We start from the raw sequence: 24,915 nt of genomic DNA on the forward strand, positions 1-24,915 counted from the left end.
TCCATTACCATAACTTTCCAACTTCTTCACCATCTAAAATATACAATTTCAGCATGCACATTTTATATATAATAGAAGGATAACAAGAACATCTCTATGGATGACAAATGTTATTTTTTTTTAAATACTACAATTTCAGAAAATCACGTAAGATTTCATTTACAAAATTATTTTGAATTCATGAATATAATTTATTTTTATTCCTTCATTTAAGTAACTTCTTAACCCATGATCTAACAATATTCTAATCCCACAATTTCTCTTTTAGATATGGTTAGTTATTAGTATTCTATCATTTTAATAACTTCCTTGCTCTACAATTTAGTTTTTTATTTTTTTAATTCATGCATATAATTAAATTTAAATATAGATAGTTATTTAAATTATTCATTTCAGTAACTTCTTAATTCATGATTTAATAATTTTCTAACTCCATGATTCCTCTTTTAGATGTGATTAGCTATTCAGTATCCTATAATTCTAATAACCTCCTTGTTCTATGATTTAATTTGTGATTTTTTTAATTCATACATATAATTAAATTCAAATATGAATAGTTATTTAAATTATTCTATCATTTTGATAACTTCTTAGATTCATGATTCATGTAGAATTTGGTGAGATATATATATATATATATATATATATAATAGATAAATAAGAAATACTTTTTCAAGTTTGACACATGTGAATTTTTTTAAATATTACAATTCTAAGCTATTTACATCATTATTAATTTTTAAAAATATTTTTTATAATTTATAAGATTATAATTTAAAAATGTAACTTCTCTCATATGATCTCAAAATCTCAAATATAATTTTTCAACTATTTCACAATTTAAATTTTTATTTTTAAAAATTTTATCTTTGATATTCTATCTCATAATCTCAAATATAACTTTTTGAGTATTGTCATTTCGTGAAAAATTTTGAATTGGTATGATAATTTTATGAATAATAATTTAAATAATTTTTTATAAATTAAATCATATAAATAAACAAATAAAAATTGAATGATAAATGTATGAATTAATAAAATATTTATAATTTATCCATGTCAACATTAATTTCTAAAAATATTTTTTTACATAATACCAATTTTTTTTATAGATAATAACAATATCATCTTAAATTGTAGAAACCACTTTCTTTTATCCCTAAATTTTCTCTCCTATAATTTTATCCATGATCATAACTTTTCAACTTCTTCACCACCTAAAATATACAATTTTAGCATGCACATTATATTTTCTATCAAATCTTCTTAAATATTAAAAAAGTATTATATTTAAAATTAAATGAGTTATTTTAATTCCTATTTTCCTCATTTCTCTCCCACTCTTCTATCATCATAACTTCCCATAATTTTTCTTATTTTTAGTTTTAAAATTTTAATTACACAAATACACGATCACATTGAGCAATTATAAAGTACACGGGATTTTCTTTCAATCCTAATATCATTCAATTGCTCCATTCCCTCATCAAGACAAGTAGAATCACAAAACTCTATTATCTCTGGCTTTTCCCTTCGTCATCAATGCCCTCTCACCCCTTGTATCATTTTTTATGATGATTTTCATTCCTAATCAATGGTGTGATGAGGTTGTTATGTGCTTGTAGATATCAAAAGAGCAATTCAATTTTTGATATATCTCATATCCATGATAGATATGAGGTAATTGCACATAAGTGTGCATTTTGTAATTTTTTTATTGAATTTTCCTCCATCATTCTAAATATATGTTTCATAAGCAATAAAATTGAAAAAAACTTACTGTGCTCTATTTTTGTAAAGTTATGGTTTCATAGAATTTAATTTTTAGTTTTTTAAATATTTATTGCAAATTGTATGATGATTTGTTAATTATTTTACAACTCTACAGTATATTAAAATTGAATGAAGAGGAAGATATACATTGACATGGTTTTGCACATCAATGCAAAGTAATTTTCTTTTACTCTTCATATATCTTGACTCTTGGGCATCTCTTTATAAATCTTTTTTTGAAAAGCATATTCATAATAATTTACTCATAGTGATCCAAATTTCTTAATTTCAAATGATATTTTAATGATCTATGTTTAATTTTAATTTTTATTTGTATTATAAATGTCAAATGAATTAATCAAATTTTAAATTTTAAAATTATATATAATTTGTATTTGAAGATAATGACTTAATCATCAAATTTGTGTTTTGATCTTAATGATATTTTATATTGTAATATCACAGTTACAAGATTTGAAAATATTGATGCTTGCATTGAAAATTAAATTTTCAATATATATTAATGTTTATTTGCTGATATTTATAAATCATAAAAATTATAGGACTTCAAAAAATTTTCTACCCTCACTTGATTTAATAAAAAAGATGGAGCCGTGCAATTTTTATATTTATCTTATAATCTTAATTTTTCATGGATTATATGTGAGAAAAATATTACAAACTATCTAATTATTAATAAACCTACAAATGGTAAAAAAAAAAATACAAAATCGCAATATATCAACACAATAAAAATAATAAAGTATATTGTGGTTTATAAAGAAAATATTTCAACAATTGTAGGTATTAAATTTGATTAATTATGGTAGTTTCCTTGCTAGAGTAAAAACAAAACAAAACAAAAAAAAAAATTGATAGATAAGTCGAAAAAAAAAGTGAAAGGAATAGAGAGAGAACACCATAATTTTGAACATTGAAGATTCATGATAAATTTTTTAATTTTTATTTTATAATTCTATACTTATCTTATTAGTTATTATCATAATTTATTTGTACGGGTACCATACTATTGTGTTTTAATGATAAAGTATTTTTCTCATGTAAAAATGAACTTATATTTTTAATTTAATTTAAAAAGCTCAAACGGCCTTGAATTTGATTTTTTTTTAATTTAATATTTAATTAAAATTTATCTTATCACGAAGGCTATTGCAATTTACTAACGAAATGACCACATCCGATGTCAAAATGAAACTAAAATCGAAGCAACAAATGAGGAACTTGATGAAATAGATAGGTATATACTCTATGAGTCTATGCATCTTTTTTTTCGCGGAGATCCTCGCGCGGGTTGAAGATCTTTACTCTTCAGATTCATGGCGGCAACCCAACCACAGGGTCCGGATCGTACAACGGGTACGTAGACGAGGCTGTTCTTTCGTTTATGTTATACAATTTCGTCAAATTTTGATCTTGACCTTCCCCAAACTCCTTTATTGTTATTTTGTTTACGTGATTTCTGCATGAGGTCAATGAATCTGCCTAAACTGAACTCCTTGCATGAAATTACGTGAAGAAAGCTGTATAATTGTTCAAGAATTGAATAAAGGTTTTCCTATTCTCGTGCTTCGTTGCCAATGACTTGTACTTGGAAAGGTTATACGCAAATCTTTGTGGTGAGCATCTTAAAAGTTGAAGAGTTGTGGGATTTGTTTTTGAGCGTAGACTTCTTTAGCTGGACCTTCGTTTAGGTTGTGTTATTGATGTCTGGTTTTCAGATCTGGGTTCTGGATATTTTCTTGGATTAGAAACTTAATTTTCTTGTCTGAATTTATCATATATCACTGTGTGTGCTTTGATTTACTTATGTAGGGGAGCTAGTGTTGTGCTGTCTGAATACACGCATTTGTTCCACGTGTCACGAAACACAATTTATTTCGGCATCTCCTGAGTAGTCTTAGAGAAATCTGGGAATGACAGGAAAAATGTTGGTTCAATTCCGTGCAATTAACGTTACTATGCAAGTTTTGTATAAGTTTTTTTAATTGGTTTCTGCATAACATTGATTAGATACTTAATCTTGTGTACTGAAAAGGAAGAAGGTATAACTACAAATGTATAATTAAATCTATGATAAAACTATCTTAGTTTAAGTAAATCATCATCCTGTTGCCATTGCTCCTATTTAGTTCATTAATTTGGGAAATTTATATCTTTCCAATATCATTGTGTAGAAACTTACGTCAACTAAAATTTTTACCTGTTTAGTGAATGCCAATCAATGGGTGGTGATTTTGTCAAATAACCCTTAACTCACTCTTGTTTGCTAGCATCACCATTCCCTTTTTCCTACCTTTATCAGTGTGGTATAGAGATTAGGGAGGAGTATTAAGATTCTTTGCTCTGCTATTGGAGGTTTGAAAAAAGATCACCTTCCGGAATGGGGAGATTTTTTTTGAAGTCCAAAAGGATTGGATCTAGAAAATTTGGTGGGTAAGAGCCTGCTTCAGTGGGTATGGCTATGGCATATTGGCATTTCACTCAAGATTTCTTTGTTGGTATCAGGTTATGTGCAGTGAGTATATTTTGAATCAGACTGGATGGGGTGCCAACGTGGTGCTTCTAGCTACCCACAGGAGTCATGGGAATTTGTTTCTCAATGTTATATAAGTTTGATCCTTTTGGTCCTTTTGGTTTCTGTAAGTTTTGGCGACGGATCTCCAATCAAAGTTTTGGAGGATATTTGGTTGGCAGTTATATGATTTAGCTTGTAGGGAGGATTTTCTATGTTTTTATAGTTTCTGCTCATTGCATAAAGTGTTTGTTTAACTCTTCTATATTCTGCACAGTTCTTTTACTTTAGCCGGATATTCTTCATGGTTCTTCAATGTCTGGCAACGTTCACTTTTTTTCCAAGAATTCTAAATGACAGGATAGCTTGAGATTTGCAATCCCTGCTGCTTCTTTTAGTACTATCATTTTTTCATCCAATCTAGATAATAATTCAGACTCCTGATTCCTCTTGTCTCTATTCGTGTAAATCATCTCTGAAAACATACAGGGAAAAATTTGCCCTGGACAAAAATATTTGGAAATCTATTGTTCCCTCAAAGGTTAAGTTGTATTTTTTGTTCTCATTACTAAATAGGATTGGGGTCTGTTCGGATAGGCTTTTGAAGGCGTCACTTTTGTGATAAAACTGTCATAACAAATAAAAGCGTATTTGCATTCGGATGTGATAATAAAGTTTTTTTCAAATTACATCATTTGTTTGGATGTAATAAGTGTAGAAGTACTTTTTCTTTGTTGGAATGCAAAAGTTTAGGTGAGTTGGTTTTTAGGGGTTCATGAGGTTTAGAGTAGGCCTTACGACTCAAAAAGCACTTATAGAAGTATTTATAATTATAATTTATTCATCAATGAGGTTTCCACTAATAGTTTGTGGGATTCAAACCCATTTCCTTATGCGGTAAGAGTTGTATCCTTAGCAATTAAACAAAAATTCTTTGGCATGTAGAAGTACTTGTATTAGTAAAATTATTAATAAAAAAGAATAAATAACAAAACGTTTCTTCATCAAATGTACTGAGCAATTTATTTAAAATATTTATCTCTAATAATATGTTGAGGGTAGAAAGTAAAGCATCTGAAGAGGAAGCATCTAAATGAATAGCAATAGACCTGCAACCATGGAAGAGGATTTGTGTATTCTCTTATGGCGTGAATGAGCATGGTTTGTAGAATAATACTTATGCTCTAGTGGCAATAACTTTGGAATGAAAGAGAAGAGGGAGCAAACAAGAAAGAAAAGGAAGTATCTTTGGTAAAAGTCTCAATCATTTAACAATCTCAGCAGCTGCACGATGCCAGTTGGGTGGCTTTGCTTACAGTGTGAGGAGGAGTGATCTTACAAAAATGGCAGTGGAAGAAAAGAGAACAGCTGATATTGGTGGCTCATTAGAAGGGTAAATAGTCCTTATGAACACTCAGAAAGGATACTATATCTAAATCTATTACAAGTTGCTTTCTGGACTCTGGTCTTCTATACAATACCTTTAGTTACACGAGTTTCTTAAGGAAACTAGGAAACCTGCCTTCTATAGGAAGCCTAATTTTGACTTTTTCAGTCCTTCTGCTTTTGTAAGAAGCCCATTCAAAGAGATTTTTTTTAATGGAAATATTTTTTCTTAAAAAAAAAAATAGATAGCCCATCCAGACTGGCTTATGCTATTGATGCTTTGTTGCTGGTTCCTAGTCCTTTAGTCATTTTCTCTTGTATCTGTCATCGGTATGAAAAATTCACTATCTGTTGCACATACATATTTTAATTGTTATGCTATTTGGAGTTTTTGGAGAATAGGTCTCTCCTCAGTCATTCAGGAGTTTTCCACTGATAAGATTTAAAAGAGTTTGGTAGCCAAAACGAAACTAAAGCTTTGTGGCAACGTCTCATGCAAAATTATAGATATTGGGAAAGGGATGCTTGAGTTTTTCAAGGTTTTTCTATCTTTGGAGACTTTGTAGGATAGGATAATGTTCATGGTCTCACTATGGTGTGCTGCTGATAGTCTTTCTTTTTCGTTTTCTTGAATGGGTTGGGATAAAATGCCTGCTTGATACCTGAAAAGTGAAAACATATTTACGTTCTTCTATTTATCTTGTGTGCATAGGTTTATTTATGTGAATTCATAATTTGCACTGCCTATGTTTCTAAGATTGTACTAAGTCGCTGAGTATTCTAAATGATGCAGAAGAGGTAGCAGCTGAACCAGACAAAATGAAGGATCAGGTAGTGCTGAATCTCTGGCCCTTTAATTGTGCTATGTGCTTATGGTTCCTTTTATGTTGATCGCATTTAATATCTTTAGAAATAATCCCTTCTGTGCTTTGTCAGCTTCATTCATCAATACCGGGTAGGTCAATTTCTTCTAATGTCTCTCAGGATTCTACCATGGGTCATTCAAGGGAGACAACAAGTCAATCAGGATCATTTGTTTCAGGTGGAGGCTGTCCTCTCTACCCACCTAATGTCTATGCCCCACAGGCCCAGGCTTTCTTCTACCCAGGTTAATTTTATTTCTAAAAATGCTTCTTGTTCTTTTAAAAGAATTCTCACTTTGTAATATTGGTCAAAACCCTCTTTTGGTCCTCAAGGTATTACTTTGCTCCAATTAAATCCATAAGATAAAAAAAAAAATGTTTCTGTTAGAAACTTTTGGGTTAGCCGTATCCCAAATGAGGTTGGAGAGCCGAAGGCTACTAACCCTCACCTCAGAATCCCATATTTCACAGCTACTCTGCTTTTGTGGTTTGCTTCTATGCCTCAAACTCCAAAGTCCAAAGCAGAGGCTCGAAAGCTGGCATCCAAAGAAAGAAATTCCCAGATGCAGAACTCAAGTCCCTTGCCCTTTTTTTGCCAACAAAGTCCCTTACCTTGCAATGGATCCAAAGTGTTCCAAATGAGTTCTGGAGGCTGATTTTATCAATTAACTTCCTTAAAGATGACGTGACATCTCATGCTGTATGTGATATGGCAATTTTTATTATGTATTTGGCACTTAAACCTAGATAAAATGAGATAACATCTAATTCGAAATGAAATAAAACCCTAACTTTTAAAAATAAAGGCAATTACTAAACATAAAATAATTTAATTAAGTTCTAGAATTTCCTACTCCTAGTATTGGTCTTCCATTCTCCATCCTGGAGTTAGCTTTTGGGATTTTCATGGAACATTTTTTTAAATTCTGGATTTATTTGGAGCAAGAGTTCTTTTAGGACCATTGTGAAACGGTAAATATGTTTTTTGAACCAAAATGAGGCCTTGACCTTTTATTATTAGTTTGAAGACTAGGATTTTGACTAATGTATATCATACATACATTGAGGCAAAGGCATAATTGGGAATCCCAAATATTGCGATTGTGTTTTGTAATTCTCTGATCATTTTTTTTAAGGAAAACATAAGTTTTGGTCCCTATGATTTCATCGGATTTTGCTTTTAGCCCTTGTAGTTTTTGCCCAGTGTTTTCAATCCTCATAGGGACTAAAAACATAGAAAAAAACTGAAACTATAGGGACCTGAAAAACAAACGTCGCCCAATATTTTTTTAAACTATAGGGACTAAAAACATTGGAAAAAAACTATAGGAACTAAAAGCAAAACTCGATAAAACTATAAGGATCGATGATTATGTTTTCCCTTTTTTAATACTTAGCTTGCAAACGGCAGATAAGAATTTTGGTTTTATTTGAATCATTTCTTATACATTAAGATTGCTTATACAATTTCATATTTAAATTATTGTACTGTTAGATTGATTTGCTAATGTGTGTGGGTTTTAAAAACTATTCTATAATGTCTTTTCATGAATGCAAGATCTTTGCTTTTCTACTAATAAGCTATAAACATAATTGAGGACAAGTTTATGATCTGTACACATTTGTTCAATTATCAGCTAAACATGTCAGCAACAAATCATAATGAGAGGAATAAGTTTTGCTCGGTGATAAAAATCTTAGTCCTCTTCTCTTTTAATTTCATATTGTGTCTGTGTGTACTGGGGTTGCAGGGAATAATTATTTTCTTTTCTTTTTTTTTTAACTATTTTTGCAATGCGAGTCTGATCCCAGGTTTTGAAAATGCCAACGGGGAATGGGATGATTATCCTTCATATATCAATTCTGAAGGATTGGAAGTTGGATCGCCTGTGAGAATTTGGCTTCTCTTTCTTATCTTTATACATTTATATATATTTTGTGATTCTCAACATAATGTAATTTTTCTTGCATTTATATTAGGGTCTCTACAATGATAATCCATCTCTTCTTTTCCATTCTGGTTATGGCTTCAACCCACAATGCCTTATGGACCATATTCCCCTGTTACAACACCTTTGCCTTCTGTAGGTGGAGATCCACAATTATACTCCCCCCAGCAATTTCCCTACTCTGGGCCACCTTATTACCATCAGATAGTTTCTCCTAGCTTACCATATATTTCTTCGCTAGCTCCAGCATCCCAGCCAGAGCTTGCTAACTTGGTAGGTGTTGATCGACCAGGTGATAGCATGGTTTTGGGACCAAGACCTGGCTATCCCTCAATGGGATCCTTTGGTAGAGGTAGTTTTCCTGGAACACTGGTTCATTTGGTTTTCATGATTCCCAACAAGGATTTGATGGATCAAGATCTATGGGAAATGGAATATGGTCAGATTGCTCGAAACCCTCAGAAAGGCAGATGTCCATGATGCCCCTATCACCAGCAGTATCTCCACAGCCACTTGGGTCACTTGGGTCATTTGGGCAGAGTGCTGGAATGGTTTGTTCTATTACCTGTGCTTTATATGCAAACTGTTGTAATATCTAATTTTAAACTTTCAAAATATGGAATATAAACAAGTTCTTTGATACCTCAGTTCCCATTGCTACTTATCAGAATCTTCTGTCTGTTGGAAAGTGGTTAGAATGGCATTGTTTACGAGAAAAGGAAAACTCTGGACTTCTGAATTAATTAATTGGTCTAGTTGTTTTTTAAGTCTTGACTTTCATATGATATACTAAGTGCAATAACCGAAAAGCTATATTACTCTTCTAATGAAGGATCTGTGTTGTGGCTAAGTGAGGCAATGTTTCCTAGCATCTTTGCATTACAAATCTATTACTGTTTACCCGTGGAACTTGTTGGATAATAACAGTATTATGCTTAGACACTTTCTGCTGACATTCTTGTTACTTTGCAGGTTTCTCATCAACAACCACCATTGTATGGGTTCGGATCTAGTTTAAACTCCTATGGTAGAGACTATGTTCCTAACCAGGGCTCTAGATTTGGTGGTACTGCCATTTCCAGTCTTCGTGTAAGTGACAGGAACTGGATTTCTCTTGAAAATAGTAGGCGGCGTGACAGGGGGATAGCTTCTTTTTGCAGTTGTGATGGTACTCATGATATACTCAGTGAGCAGAATCGAGGTCCTAGGGCATCAAAACTTAAGAATCACTTGTTAGCTGAAAATGTTTCTGTTGATAATAGTAAAAAGAGTGCTTCTTCTGCCAAGTTCCACACTGAATCTTTTAACCGGGCAGAATTTATCACAGATTACAAGGATGCCAAATTTTTTGTCATCAAATCTTATAGTGAAGATAATGTCCACAAGAGCATCAAATATGGTGTCTGGGCCAGTACGCCAAATGGAAATAGAAAGTTAGATGCTGCATATCACCAAGCAAAGGAGAAGCAAGATACCTGCCCTGTGTTTCTCTTCTTTTCGGTAATAATCTGATTTCTTCATCTTATGAGTGCAAATGTTGCATTACTATCTTCTTGCTATGGTAGCTATAACTTCTCCCTTTTCCATTGCAAAAACCTAAGCTAGAATGTTTGTTAGAATTTGTCTCTATCTGTTGAAAATATCTCGTGAAATGGAATTTATTATGCAATTATGGAAGCTTACAAAGTGAAGGATAGCTGGCTCAAAGATTGCATTGCTATCTTCTTGCTATGGCAGCTGTAACTTATTCCTTTTCCATTGCAACAAATCTAGGCTAGAATGTTTATTAGAATTTCTCTCTATCTGTTGAAAATGTTGTGCGAAATGGAATTTATCATGTCAATTATGGAAGCTTACAAAATGAAGGATAGCTGACACTGATGCAAGGTTTATGTAGGCCTGGAAGTAATAGGAGAAGGTGAAGGTAACATATAGTACCCCATACAATGAAATTTAGTCCCATGATAAAGAAGCTTTAAGGAACTCTAGATTTTCTGTCAATTTCTCCTGTGGATGGTTTTCTTACATTGAACAAGTTCTGATCTAATTTTTGTGTGTGTATCCATTTGTGTGTGTGTGTGTGTGTGTGTGTGTTCATAAGTGTTAATTCTGCCCAATATACTGCTTTGCTGTAGTTATATTTGGTAGGATATTCATGCTTGAGGTTGATACTTGGTTTTAAATCATAGGAACCAAATCTGGTTTCTGAAATTCATTCACTTTTTTGTTTTAATTTTAAATTTTACACATGGTTACTGTGAAAATGAATCATGTTGCGACTACATCTAGGTAAATGCTAGCGCTCAGTTTTGTGGGGTGGCTGAAATGGTTGGGCCTGTTGATTTTGACAAGAGTGTGGATTACTGGCAACAAGATAAGTGGAGTGGACAATTTCCTGTCAAGTGGCACATGATTAAAGATGTTCCTAACAGTCAGTTTCGACACATTGTCCTTGAAAATAATGATAACAAGCCTGTGACCAATAGTCGAGATACTCAGGAGGTATGCATCTGAGGATGAATATTTTTTTCCTGAAATTACGTAAAATCCTTTTTCTGTTTTTACTTTGTAGTTTTAAAATATTTCAATTTGGGGAGACTAAAAGTTGAAGTAGATGCGGTGGGCCTGTGGTGTATCTAGTCATAAGAGATAAGACATTAATATTTCAAACAATTAAAAGCTTAGCTGTTTATCTTCTTGAGAAATCATCTCATACTTCTTGACATTAATATTTCAAACAATTAAAAGCTTAGCTGTTTATCTTCTTGAGAAATGATCTCATACTTTTGGCAACATAAGCATATATCTCCTATCCCTTGGTGACTAACAAGTTTTATCAATCTGTTTCTATCAGTTTTGTCTTATAAACGTGCAAATGGGTTTCCAATTTTGTTTGATTATCTGCAGTTAAAATTTCATTGCCATTAGCTGTTCCATTTGACAGAAACCCTCCACTCACAGTTGTTGTTTCTTGCAACTCTGAATTTGGAGCTCCTCAGGTGAAATTACAACAGGGGATTGAAATGTTGACCATTTTCAAGAATTATGAAGCCGATACGTCCATCCTTGATGACTTCGATTACTATGAAGACCGGCAAAAGGTGATGCAAGAACGGAAGGCAAGGCAGCAAGCCAGCCTGATGGCCATAACAGGTGGGGAAGGTGAACGTAAGAGTCCTGCTAACATAAATGGTGATTTTATGAAGCAGATGTCGAAGAGCTTTGCACAAGTTGTCCGCTTAGAAGAGAATAGCAGTGAAGCGATCGTTACTGATGGAGGTAGTTTAACCACTGATGCCTCCAGGGATACTGTTGTTAAGCTGGAAGGTGGTATTTCTGTGACTAGCTCTTCACTCCAAACCAGCTAGGAAGATGTCACACCCTATTGTGTTGGAAGTTTGAACCACTATCTATGAAAGTATTTGGTGGTTACTGACTGGAATCATGCTTGCTTCACCTTATTACATTTGCAGGAAATTGCTAATGGTATCATTGAAGTTATTGGAGTTTATAGTGTTTCTAAATGGAAAAGGTTTTTATGAAGGTTACATGACAACATAAAGGATGGCTTTTCATGTATAATGATTCTCGAGTGCGTCGCTTCTATTTGCAGCTTTCTTTGTTCCCCCTGCGCCACACTTGCTTATTTGTGAAGATTCAATTATAACTATCCCCCCTTCCCTCCTTTCTTTTTCTTTTTTCTTTTTTTTTCCCTATTTTAATAATAATTTTGGGTCAGGGTAGTTTATTAGCTCTGTGTCATATTTCAATATTTGTAAAGTTCCCTTGTCTTTTGTGGGCATTTCAATAAAGCAAGCAAGCACCTTGAAATGGAGCATCTTTATTCTTGCCTTGTTCTGGAGGTGATCTCGTGGTTTTGAGAATGACTAAGTCGCATTGCACAGAATTCGAAAAATAAACAATATCATATGTGGTTTATAAGTAGTGTGATTCATTAAGCAATTTATTGTTTATTGGCCAATAAAATCATAAAATCGCAAAATGCTTTGTCAGCTTCATTTTAGAATATCTAAGAGAAGCAGCAGGGATTGCAAATCTCAAGCTATCCTGTCACTTAGAATTCTTGGAAAAAAAGTGAACGTTTCATGACATTGAAGAACCATGAAGAATATCTGGCTAAAGTAGAAGAACTGTGCAGAATATAGCAGGGTTAAACAAACACTTTATGCAATGAGCAGATACTATAAAAGCACAGAAAATCCTCCGTAGAAGCTAAAACATATAACTTATTATATAAACTTTGAACAATATACATAAAATTAAAAAAAAAATATAATTTTTTGGCAAATAAAATCATAAATTTTAAATTATTTCTTCAATCATTATCATTTTCTTCCTCTATGTCTTTGTGCTGCTTTACGATGGATTTGTAATTTACGCTCGAGTTGTGGCTCTTTAGCTCAAGCTTGAGGATCAATTGCTTCAGAAGGAATTACTGCAAGAATATCTTCTCAATCAAGGAAAATAGAGATGATGTGATTAATGATCTTCGGGTGTTATTGGCCTCATTCCAGCATCTAATCATTCACGTTTTTCTCCTTGGTTTTCAAAAATAAAACAAAAGAAACACTAGTTTGATTACATTAATTTAAAAACATTTTTAAAGTTAATGGTGGTGTCTTCTGGTGGTGATCATGCATGACTGACAAAAATTGCTAGTTAAGATAATCAACGATGGCTAGCATTATTCGATAATATTGGCTGGAGTTTGTTGACAACAGTGGTGACTAGTGTTGATAGTTGATGATGGCAATTAATGGTGATGGAAAGTTATGGCTTTTCGTGGAGGTCAGTAGTAGCTAATAATTAGGACTGTGTAAAAGTTTCAGTTCGGTCTGGTCCGAGATGAACCTGATTTTGTTCAGTTGGATAAAAATTAATCTTTCAGGATTAAAAAAACCAAACTCTTTCTTCAGGTTGGATTGGATAAGAGGCCAAACCGAACATTTGAACCACTTGATCCTGTCCGATCCTATAAAGTTATTTAATATAATTATAATTAATTTATTAATTATTATGACAATAAGTATTTTTTCTGTTTTATACTTGTGAAATTATAAATATTAAGTAAAATTTCAGCATTGACCAACCTCAATTTTTTTTATTGGTAAAATTTGTTGTTAACATTTTTTTTTGGTAGAAAATTTGTTGTTAACTTGATGTAATGATTTAGACATATTGATAATTATTTAATTTGAATCATTTATGTTGTAAATGAAATACTTTTTGTTGTTGTTGTTGTTGAAGATTGTTATGTATTTATAATTGTTGTTGTTGTGATAAATTTTATATGACTATAAATAATTTTATTATGTTAATTGAGTTTATTATATTGAAATAAATTGTTACTTTTTGTAGATGAACAAAAAAATAAAGTGAGATGCTGAATAAAATTGAGATTAGTCTCCTAGTTTTACTGGACTAGTTCGGTCTTGTTTAGCTTTGGGTTATACTAGAATTAGATTAGACCACGAGTTGCTTAATTTAATCATTTTCATAAAAAGGTTAGATTTCTAGTTAGGCCAAAGTCCCGTTAGATTCCATACTAATTATAGTATGGAGCAATGGTTAACCAAGAATGGCTAATGGTGTAAATGGGGGTGGCTAATGATGGTGGCAGACGGTAAAAGTTGATGATGGCAACTAATGATAATAGATAGTGATCAATAATAATAATGACTCACAATGATAGCTGATGATGATAATTAACGGAGAATAGTGATAATTGTTAATCACGATTAACAATGGAGGTTGATGTTGTTGGGCACGGTGAGGTGGTGGCAGTGAATGTTAGTAACAGTAATTATAAATGCTAAATGTAACCTGTTTTAAAAATAAAAATAATAAAATAATTTTAAAATGTTTTTGTTAACGATTTTGTAAAGTTGCAAAATGAAATTATTTATTCAAAAAATCATTTAAATAAAAAACACTATTTTAAACATTTTTTAATTTTAATGTTAAAAACTGAAAACAATTTTTAGAAATAATCTTATGAATATATACGTGTCAACGTGCGTAACGATTCTTGCTCTTTGAAGATGTAACAATTTTTTTTTCTCCTTTGTACTATTTGGGTTACTATAGTTTTACCACTGATTAATTAAGAAAAAAAAAAGAGTTTTATTTTGAAGATAGCCATGCAAGCAGATTGGAAGATAATATTTATTTCTCTATTCACCCAACAAGAAGTTGTCGATATTTTTCCCTTTTCTCTCATACTGAGTTTTTTTTTTTGGCCGAACTCTCGTATATATATTGTTTTTTTTTTTGGCCAGCCAAGCTCTCGTATTGAAAGTTCCCCAGAACAATATATATAGTTGGTGAATTTGTATTATGTCTCCAGTGCAAATTCTTCCAAATAAATAATAAAGGAAAAATTAAAAATAGATTCAATTATAGATAAACTTAAAAGTGAAATAGTCAAAATTAAAATTAAAATTAATTTTAAATTATGTAAATTATTTTCTTTGCAAGCTCGTGTTTTTGATATGAAGTTAAAGCTGAGGATAAAGGTTAGGTTTGAAGTATTGGACTTAGAAGCTCTATTTAAATAAATAAAGGTTTGAGTTTTGAAAATTAAATTTTTTTAAAATAATCATGTTTGAGAACCTGACCTTAATAAGTTTGTAAAAAAAAAGCTTAACCTAGGTGGCCCTTCAACTCTAATTATATTATTATTAATTTTTTTTATGTAACATATGTTTGAAATTAAGAAGGATCTACCTGCCTAAAACCTTGATCCTACATGTGTTATATTATTATTAATTTTAATTTATTTTAAAATTAATTTAATATATTTTAATAAATATTCATGTACAGTATAAAATTTATGATATTTTTTATTTTTTTATAATTATTATATTTGTATATTTATAAAAAATAAAATATTTTTTTAATCAAGATTTAATTTTTTTACTAAACTTCTAAATGTGTATTGTCTAATTTCTAAAAGACTATAAGGATTTTTTATTTTTTTAATTTTAAAATATTTTAATTAATTTATAATGTTTAATTTTATTTTAATTTTTTTAAAACAGGTTTATAAGCTGATTTTAAACTCTTCAAATAAAGATCAAGACTCAAAAAAGAAGTGAAAAATAAAAAATTAAGTTTAAATACTAAAGTTTTTATAAGTCGGGTCCATAAAGTTTAAGTACGGTCATTTTCCGACACTATATGAAATCTTGGATGATGCCTAATAGGCTAATATATATATATATATATATATTTGTCAGCCGTATATATATATACAACGACATTTAAATTTATAAAATTCAATTGTGTTTGTCCATTATGTTATTATGGAATATATTATTTCCAATTTCAGTGACATTTTTTTAGACCAGAAAAAACTTCAGCAACAATTTTAAATCCGAATTGACGTCCAAAAAAATTTTACCCGCAAAAAAAATTACAGGCGATGATTGCCCGAACGAAATCGATCAAGCACACTGCGCACGTCAGGATATATTCCCAGATAGCAAGTCTGAGGGAGAAAGAAGATTTCGAACATCAGACAGATTTAGAATAGTGATTATCGTTAACATCATGGTAACGGCGGTGGTGAGTGTATTGAAGGCAGCATCTGAAGAACTTTCTCGGGAAAACCTCTATGGTGGTTGGGCAACGCTTATCGTTCTGTTTATTATGTTTTTTCTTTGGCAGTTTGGAAGGTTCTTCTTCGCCTATTGTTCTCCATCCAAATCCGTTTTGGTTTCAGATTCTACGAGTTCCAAGTTCAGGTAGAGTTGTTCACCTGACTGTTCTTTGCTCAAGTTTCTACCCTTTTCTTATGCACCATCAGAAAAGGGCGTTGTTTGGCAGTTGAGTTTACTGATACTATGTGTTACTGCCTCATTGAATTGGCGTTTTCTTGGAATCCATGGCTTTCTTTGAAAATAGGTTTAGAACTTACATGGCCAAAGAAAGAAAGAAGGTTGGCGCTTTAGTGATATCTGCTGATAGATGTCAAATCTGTATGGTTTTACTGCATATCAACATTTTTTAGATAATCAGAGGCTAGAATATGCTTACAATCGGCCAACTATTGTCGTAATTAACATTTTTACCTGAAAGAATAAGCGTAACTTTGTTCCTATCAGTTAGTTAATGAAAGAAATTATATGAAAACAAGATATATATATTCAGATGAAATTACTCTTGAATTTTGTACACATTTTAACTTCGATAAGTTTACTTTACTTTTGACAAGATAACTTCCTTTTTCTGTAAACAGGTCTTTGTTGTGTTTTTATCCACTTAAATAGGCAAATGAAGGTCGACCCCCATTTGTCACCAACTCCTCCAATTTTAATTTTCTAGTGTGAAATGACATTTTATTAGAATAAGCATCATTAGGATTTAAGAGTTGATAAACCAACTTTTGAATTTCTTGGATTTATTAGGGTAGAAAATTGATGGGTCGAAGTTAGGTACTTTTATTATGTGTTTGCCAAAGCATGGACAATTGTAGGATTCTTATTAACAATCAATTTGATGGCTGTCGACAATGGTGGCAAAATTGGGAAATTAGAGTTTTTGGGTTCTAGCTTTCTAGGGCAATCCAGGGGAGTAGTAATGATGGTTTTCAAAGGGAGGGGTTTTTATTGAATGATTTCTGCAAAAGCTAACAGGTCTGAACGGGTAGGAGAATTGAAGAGAACGGGAAAGAAATTCACAAGAAGAAAAAAGTAAATTAGCCCAGTGCTTTACTACATAACACATCCAAAAAAAATTTCTTTTTGGTCGAAAGACTACACTAGCTATTTTTATTATGAGAAACTTTGTTAGGTAGATGGCAAGTTGAGCTCTTTCACGTGGTCAGCCAAGGGAATAACAATTTTTTTATTAATCTTACATCATTCCTTTTCATCTAGAACTGCTTATTGGCTTGGGAATGGACCACTGGATGGAATTCTTCATCTTCAGAATTTTTCTCAACCTCCTGAGTTGTCAACATTAAATTTTACTTTTATCAGAGTTTTTGTCTTTGCTGTTATTCATGAGCATTGGCTTAGGTGTATCACGAGTGATTAGTCAGCCTGGAAGTTTTCTTTTCTCCTGCAGAATATCAGAATTTGTGACAGATGCAGATTTGAAGTCTCTAATGGAGAACTTGGATGAGAAGTTCCATGAAAATGATAAGTGGGAAACTGTCGTGGATAAAAGTAACAAGAATGTGTCCTACTATGCAAAATGCTGCAAACCAAAGGTTATTGATGTCACTTAATTCAATTTTAGTGAAGACTCGTGAATTGATCTTATTGCACTCTCAATTTGTAATGATAATATCATGTTCATTTTATGAACTTTCTGTGTCTGTTGGTCTGAAGTTTATAATATTTTAATTGATATATGCTAAGTAAAACAGCTAACAAGGTCCCATGTTTTTCTCTCATACTCCCAATGTACTGGCTGGTAAACACAAATTTAGACTGAAATGCTATTCGACACACTTGCATTTGCTCCACCCCTTGTCCTCTTATCCTTTATGCACCATGAAACAAAGTCACTATATCTCTATTGCTTGTTGACAGAATTAGTTCATAATTAGTGGTCAAGTTGTCAGGAGATTACATCCTATTCATTTTTTCCTTTTGCAAGGGTGCTGTTTACATTTTACATCTTCTGGTTCTACTTGATTAATATCTATACAGATGTGATACACCTTCTAGTTGTTGAACACTGGCTTGCACATTTCATGTTGTGTATAATTATTACTGCATTAATGTTGCAGGATGGTCCTCTGAAGTACTTGAGCATGACTAGATTTAATGAGGTTTCACCTGAGGTGCTAAGAGACTTCTACCTGGACAGTGATTACAGAAAGCAGTGGGATAAGACAGTGGTTGAACATGAGCAACTGCAGGTGGACAAATCTAGTGGTGTTGAAGTTGGCCGTACAATTAAGAAGTTTCCTCTTTTGAGCCCTAGAGAATATGTACTGGCTTGGAAATTGTGGGAGGGAAGGGATAAAACATTCTACTGTTTTATTAAGGTAATGCACCCAATCATTGTCTGGCCTTGTAATTATTTGTGTTCAGTTCAATTACTGATCAGCCTTGTGCACATTATGCTTCAGATGTTTGTGATTAATTCATATATGGTGTATTATATGGAAATTGTTGCAGCTACATCCTGCCTCCTAAAAAGTCATCTTTTTGATGTTATATTATATGGCCTGAAACTTATATAAGAAAAGGTAACAATCAAATATATAGTTAAGTTATTTGTTTGTCAAGATATTAGAGATTATGATAGGAATCCACTTTCAACTCATGCGTCAACGCTCAGATGAACAGAAAAGTATATGATCTTCTGTGGAAACGCAATATACTTCTGACACTGGGGGTACAACTACCACTTGCATAAGGAAAATCATGCTGACAACAAGATCTATCAGACTACCCTCACACTACACTTAGATACCAATGCCCTCAAATAACATCCTCACACTGTCACACACACTCAGACACAATAATTCAGAGTGAACTACAGATACAAATACGATTCAGGCAAGGGTTAGATTGGCTAAGATAAAACCAATCCTCCAATATATACCTTTATATATATTGCATTGCGGAGGACCAGTAAGATGAATAATGAAGAGATATAGAACTTCAGATGCCCTTATCAACCTGCAGAGTTATAATCCTTCATCATAAATTCATTTTTCTCTGTTCCTTTTCCTTGCAATGTGATGGCCAATTCAAATTATGTAGCTATGTACTTTTCCTTTTTGGACCTTGTTAAGAGGGGTAGAGTAAGGTCAAAAAGAATACTTATGGAAGTTGTTGACCGAGACCTCTTAATTAACAACATTCCTAAAAACTCGGTAAATGATAGAGCATAATGGCATCATGCAATTTATGTAGCTAACCCCATCTATTGAAATAAGGCTTCTTGTTGCTGTATGTACTTGCCAACTATCCCCCCCCCCAAAAAAAAAGAAGTCTTCTGAGGGTTACAGGTTTCTATCTTCAAGTTGCTCAATTTGTTAGTTAGAACTTGCATGGACAATATGGTGACAGACTATGTTGAAAGTCAGTAATAAATATTGCCGAAGCACATTGCATTTTTTAGAGTTTGTATGAGTCTTTTTTAGTGTACTTGATAGATGCTTAAGGAATTGGAATTTTTTTTTTTCTGGCTGCATTGTTGATTTTTCTTAATTTGTTCTGGCTCTTTTTTCAAATATTTTTTCCCATTGCTTGTTATAATTCTTTTCAGGAATGTCAGCATCCTTTGGCACCATGTCACAGAAAATATGTACGTGTTAAGTTTTTCAGATCTGGCTGGCGAATCAGAAAAGGTGGGCTACTGGCTTGTTTGTTTACTTATTTATTTTCAGATCTGGCTGATGAAGAACATCCTATTTGAATGTTTCCGTTTAGAAGTTATTATTTGATCCTTAGAAAAAAGGTTAAAATCTTCCAAATTAGTGTGGCTTATTTTTTTAATAAAACTTTACTAAATTGAAATGGATATCATGGCAACCTATTTATATATTCACATTCAAAAGCTTGCTCTCATTCATTGGTAAGTCAACTCCATTTTTACTTACATTTGATTGTTTCTCAACAGTGTAATGCGCATAACTGAGTGAATGAGGTTTACATATAATAGACTGTTATATGACTAACATCTATTTAAGTACAGAACCTGGCAGAAATGCCTGTGAAGTCATGATGTTTCATCAAGAAGATGCTGGTTTGAATACGGAGGTGGCAAAACTGGCTTTTGCCAGGGGCATTTGGAGTTTTGTGTGCAAGATGGATAATGCACTCCGCAGGTATTCTAGTCGATCTAGTTCAGTTACCACTTCAGCCAACCTAATGCAGAAGGTCAGTGCTGTTAGTGAACATACAACCATGCGAGTTATATATTGAAGTAAAAGTTCTAGTGTTTCAAAGGTGATGCCTTGTATTATATTTATGGGTAGGTTTTTTGAGGTGTTATGCTAGCCTTATGGCCCATTTTGCCTTTGGAAATGATGATTACAGGATAGAATAGAGTGGAATGTTGATTGGTATGAATTTGTTTGGTATGATAGTAGAAATGTTGGAAAGAAATTTATTTTTTATAGCTAGTTAAATAAAATTAAAATAAAAAAACTGAATTGCCCTCTCTCAATTTGTTTTCCCTTTTCTCCTTTGTCCTTTGTCCCATTTTTTGCTCTTCCCTTCTTAGTAGTGCCCTCATCGAAGACTGACCACTGCCATCTCTACTGCCACCACCATCACTACCACCATCCTTCTACTTCCTCCCTTTTCATTTGACCTCAATCTGTCTCCTCTCTGGGGCCAAATGTTAGAAATTCCTCATCTCTCTGTAGCCAGAATCAATAAAAATAAGACTAGTAAAACATCCAAAAATTGGAGGAGAAACCAGTAAAAAATTTCTTGATCTTAGATTTGGCAGCCTAGATCAAAGAAGAAACTTCAAAAAAGTATTTCTGGATTGGGTGTTTGGGGTTTGAATCTGGGCTGGAGGAACTTTGTAGATGATGGAGGAGGAGAGCAGGAGGGTGTGGATGAGAGGGTTGGGGTTGCTTACAGAGGAAGACTCGATGGGAACGGAGGGAGGATGAGAGGGATGGGTATTTGGATAGGGATTCAGTAATGATCGTTCCTCTCATTTTTTGGAGGAATGTTGACAGCTAAAAGTGTTGTGATTTTGATTTCTTTGGAGAATATATTCTTGCAACCAGATGGCTCAAAGTGTGGGAATCTTGAAGGATTCCATTCCTTTCTATCATAATTCTGGCAACGAAACATCACATTTGGTTCTTATTTGCATGATATTACTTAATGCAAAGCATGTGATTTATTACTTTGGAAAAGTGTTGCCTTATTGTTGACAGAAAAATTCTGAGTAGACTCTGTGGCTAACAATCTTCTTTCCATAGGTACCAGCTTGCTTAGAGACAATTAATGGAAATGGACATCCCACTATACTCCATGACCATGCTACAGACGAGTCTCGCAAGAAGATGATATTTAAAAAGCCATCAAGAAAGTTCCTAGCCAACAGTCTGCTGCTCCTGGGGGGTGCAATCTGCCTGTCTCGGGCCCACTCTAGCCTTGGCGCAAAAGTAGCCTTGGCTTACATGTTAACAAAACTAGGCAAGCACAGCAAACACAATGCTCAATCAAACCAGAATGAACAAAATCAAGGTAGATGACTTGATGCACCAAAACTCAAAACTGATATCCGCTGCAAGGAGAGAATAATTTTGGAGGGCTTAACTATATGTGTAAATATTTTGACCTGAGAATTACTTCATAGCTTTTGTGGCTGACAGCTATAAGTTGATGAGTCCAACATATCATTATGATCTTCTTTTTTTTTTTTCAATATTGTGTATATATATATGTATATATTATAATGCCGTGAGCATATTTGGTGTAAATACTATAGGTTGTTTCGGTGTTATTTGAGAGTGAATGTGGTTTGTGATGATGCCATTAGCATACCTGGTGTGCTTAATGTATTGCAGTATTAGGGATATGCAGGCAAGACTAGGTAGAGTATTAGGCCCTCAGAGAAGATCAATAGGGTGGCCAGACGAGTGAGTTGAAACCTTTTGGCAAGTTAACGTGGATAAACTTGTGTCTAATTTTCCCAAGTGTCCTGGTGTGCTTGCTTGGAGGTGCTTCTTGTAATAATTGGTCTCTTGAATGGCTGTTCTTAGTTCTTACTCTATTATCATTAATGAATGGAATTGTAATTGAAATTTGGTGATATTTGTTTGCCTGCGTGCGTGAATTTTTCTTCCCTAACTTCCAATTTCCAGTTTATGAATTTTACCTCTTTAGCTACGTAAATTTTTTGGACTTCGTTTACCCAGAACTTTTATGTGGCTTTTTTCATCTAGCTACGTTTTTCATGATTTTGACAGGGTGAACCAATGTTCTAAAATCCTGGACCTTAAACCAGAAAGCTCAGGGGTTCTGATTTTCATGATCTAATTGGTTAAACTGCCCTTCAAACTGGTGATTTAATAATTAAAGAAAAATAATATTATATATATATAAGAATATTTATCATAAATAATTTGATAGTATGTCTACTCAAATGATATAACATGATCATAAATTAATAATATTATAAGTTATAATTTTATCATTTGTTAAATAATGGTGGATTTTGATTTAATGAGGTATGAGTGAATTTAAAAGTATTTGCATTTATATCTATGGTTGCTAGCATTTTCAAAAATAAAAAGTTTAGAACCATATTATATGCATATAAATAGTTCATATTGGTAGAGGTTTAATTTTTGAATTTTCCTGATTTTTTAATTTTTTAAAGTTATTTTATATTATGTTTAGAATTGTCTGATTTTTTAAACATCATTTTAGCTTCAGATTCAATTCTAGTTTTTGGCTCAACAACAACTCAATTTTAGTCCAACCTAACTCAATCTTGATAATAATTTTTCCTCCTTCAAATAGATAAATTGACACCTTTCATCAATAGTAGTTTGATCATTCAATTTAGTTCGGTTCTTAAAACAAAGAAATGAACTGTCCTTTCGAAGTGGAAATACAAGATGAGGTTTTGGTTGATGGATTTGAATTATAGATTTAAAATTTTACATTTAAAATTCAAATTCATATGTTTAAAATAATTTGTTTGAATAGTAAAAAAATTTTAAAGAGAAAATAGAGGTAAACTAAGATTTAAGGTAAAAACAAGAAGATTTGTAATAATAAGTATACCTTTATTTTTCAATTGGCAAAAGATAAGAATGAGAGATAAAAAAAGTGAGAGTGAGAAAGGCATTGATATTGAAAATGTATAAAAAAAAAGAGAATGTTAAAGTGACTAAAATTTTAAATAACTAAGATAAGAATGAAATTTAAAATTATTAAAAAAATATAATAAAACATGAATTTAGTCTAAACTTGTAAATTTTTACATATCTAAATAAAGAATTGGACTCAAATTCAAATCCTCTAATCCAAACATTACATAAATATTTTTATCAAACTACTTGGCTTTACAATTGGGATTTGCATTTCTCTATGTTCCAGGAAAAAAATTACAAAACAATTAGGAAATGGATGAGTGGGTTCGATTGCTTGCAATTTGTTGACCAGGCATTACATTATCTTTTTCAGTTAATATTTGATTATGAATCTCCAGATTGTGGACGGCAAGAGATCGGCCGTCCACGGTGTTTGGATTGTTTAGGCTCGTCCTCCATAATAGAGAATATTTGTTTGTTTGTTTTTATTTAATTTTAATTAATTAACTTTCCAACTCAGCATGCCACGTGTGTATATGTTGATCAACAATGCTGCTTTAATAGTTAACATGACTTTAGTATAATGAAAAAGTAATATTGCATTATTTTTAAAAGTTATACTATAACATTACTTTTTTTAAAAAATTAAGATACCAAACACATTTTGAGAGAAAATTTTGGGATAAATTTGCCCTATAATTTTTTTATCTTTAACCTATTACTAATGAAAAAAATTAAAACTAATTTAAAAAATATACAAATAAAAAATATATTAATATAATAATAGAAAAAATAATATAAAATAGTTTTTAAATATTTATTTTTAACAAAATTTAAAAATGAACCGAAGAAATAGTATAAAATTATTATTTTTTTGTTAAAAAAGTCATCGGTAAGATTTATTAAGTATGACAAATTATTTTATAAAAACTTGTCATATTTTTACATTTTGTCACTCTCAAGTGCATACTAATAATAGAAACAATTCATTTTATTTCTAAACTTATTACCCATGAAAAAATTAAGAGCTAATTTAAAAGTTAACTAAATAAAAGAGTTAATGGGCATTTTTGTTCCTCAACTATTTGCTAAAAAATGCTTGGTATCTTAAATTTATATATGATGCAATTTTTTTCTTTAACATTTGAAAATGGTACACTAGGCATTCTATCATTAAAAAGTTAATGTTGACAGTTTTTTTTCTAAAAATTATAGAAAAAGACTTTAAAAATTACATAAAAATCCTAGAAAATTATAAAAAGTACTTTATAAGAAAATTAATATTAATTAAGCATCCTAAATTATAAAAAAAAATATAATATTTTTTAATTATGTGTTAGTGTTGTCGCCAATAATTGTGATACATTAATTACCCACTATCTTGATATTTAATATAATTTCAGAAATTTAGTTAATATTAATTTTCTTATAGAGTACTTGTGTGTAATTTTTTAGGTCATTTTATGTCATTTTTTTAATAATTTTTTGAATCAAGTAATAATTAAAGTTAACTTTTTAACGGTAAGGTGTCAAGTGCAATATTTTTAAATGCAAAAGAAAAAAATTGCATCATGTATTAATTTAGGTACCTAACGTTTGAATAATTGAGGAGTCAAAATACTCCTTAATCCTAAA

At 31.8% G+C, this 24,915-nt stretch overlaps 1 protein-coding gene and 1 pseudogene across 1 annotated transcript; both read left to right on the plus strand.

Annotated features, from left to right (window-relative positions):
• Positions 1 to 2,980: 2,980 nt before the first annotated feature.
• Positions 2,981 to 12,352, plus strand: LOC129288165 (YTH domain-containing protein ECT1-like; annotated as a pseudogene).
• Positions 12,353 to 15,948: 3,596 nt separating this feature from the next.
• LOC129288479 (uncharacterized) lies at positions 15,949 to 22,273 on the plus strand. The gene is made up of 6 exons (XM_054925073.1): positions 15,949 to 16,270; positions 17,595 to 17,739; positions 18,265 to 18,525; positions 19,758 to 19,839; positions 20,187 to 20,371; positions 21,436 to 22,273. The coding sequence occupies exons 1-6, from the start codon at positions 16,077 to 16,079 to the stop codon at positions 21,709 to 21,711; spliced, it is 1,143 nt and encodes a 380-aa protein (XP_054781048.1). The 5' UTR covers positions 15,949 to 16,076; the 3' UTR covers positions 21,712 to 22,273.
• The last annotated feature ends 2,642 nt before the right edge of the window (positions 22,274 to 24,915 follow it).

Source organism: Prosopis cineraria, unplaced genomic scaffold (assembly GCF_029017545.1).
Source record: "Prosopis cineraria cultivar Desert tree isolate PC_DT_omini unplaced genomic scaffold, ASM2901754v1 PC12, whole genome shotgun sequence".
Taxonomy (NCBI): Eukaryota; Viridiplantae; Streptophyta; class Magnoliopsida; order Fabales; family Fabaceae; genus Prosopis; species Prosopis cineraria.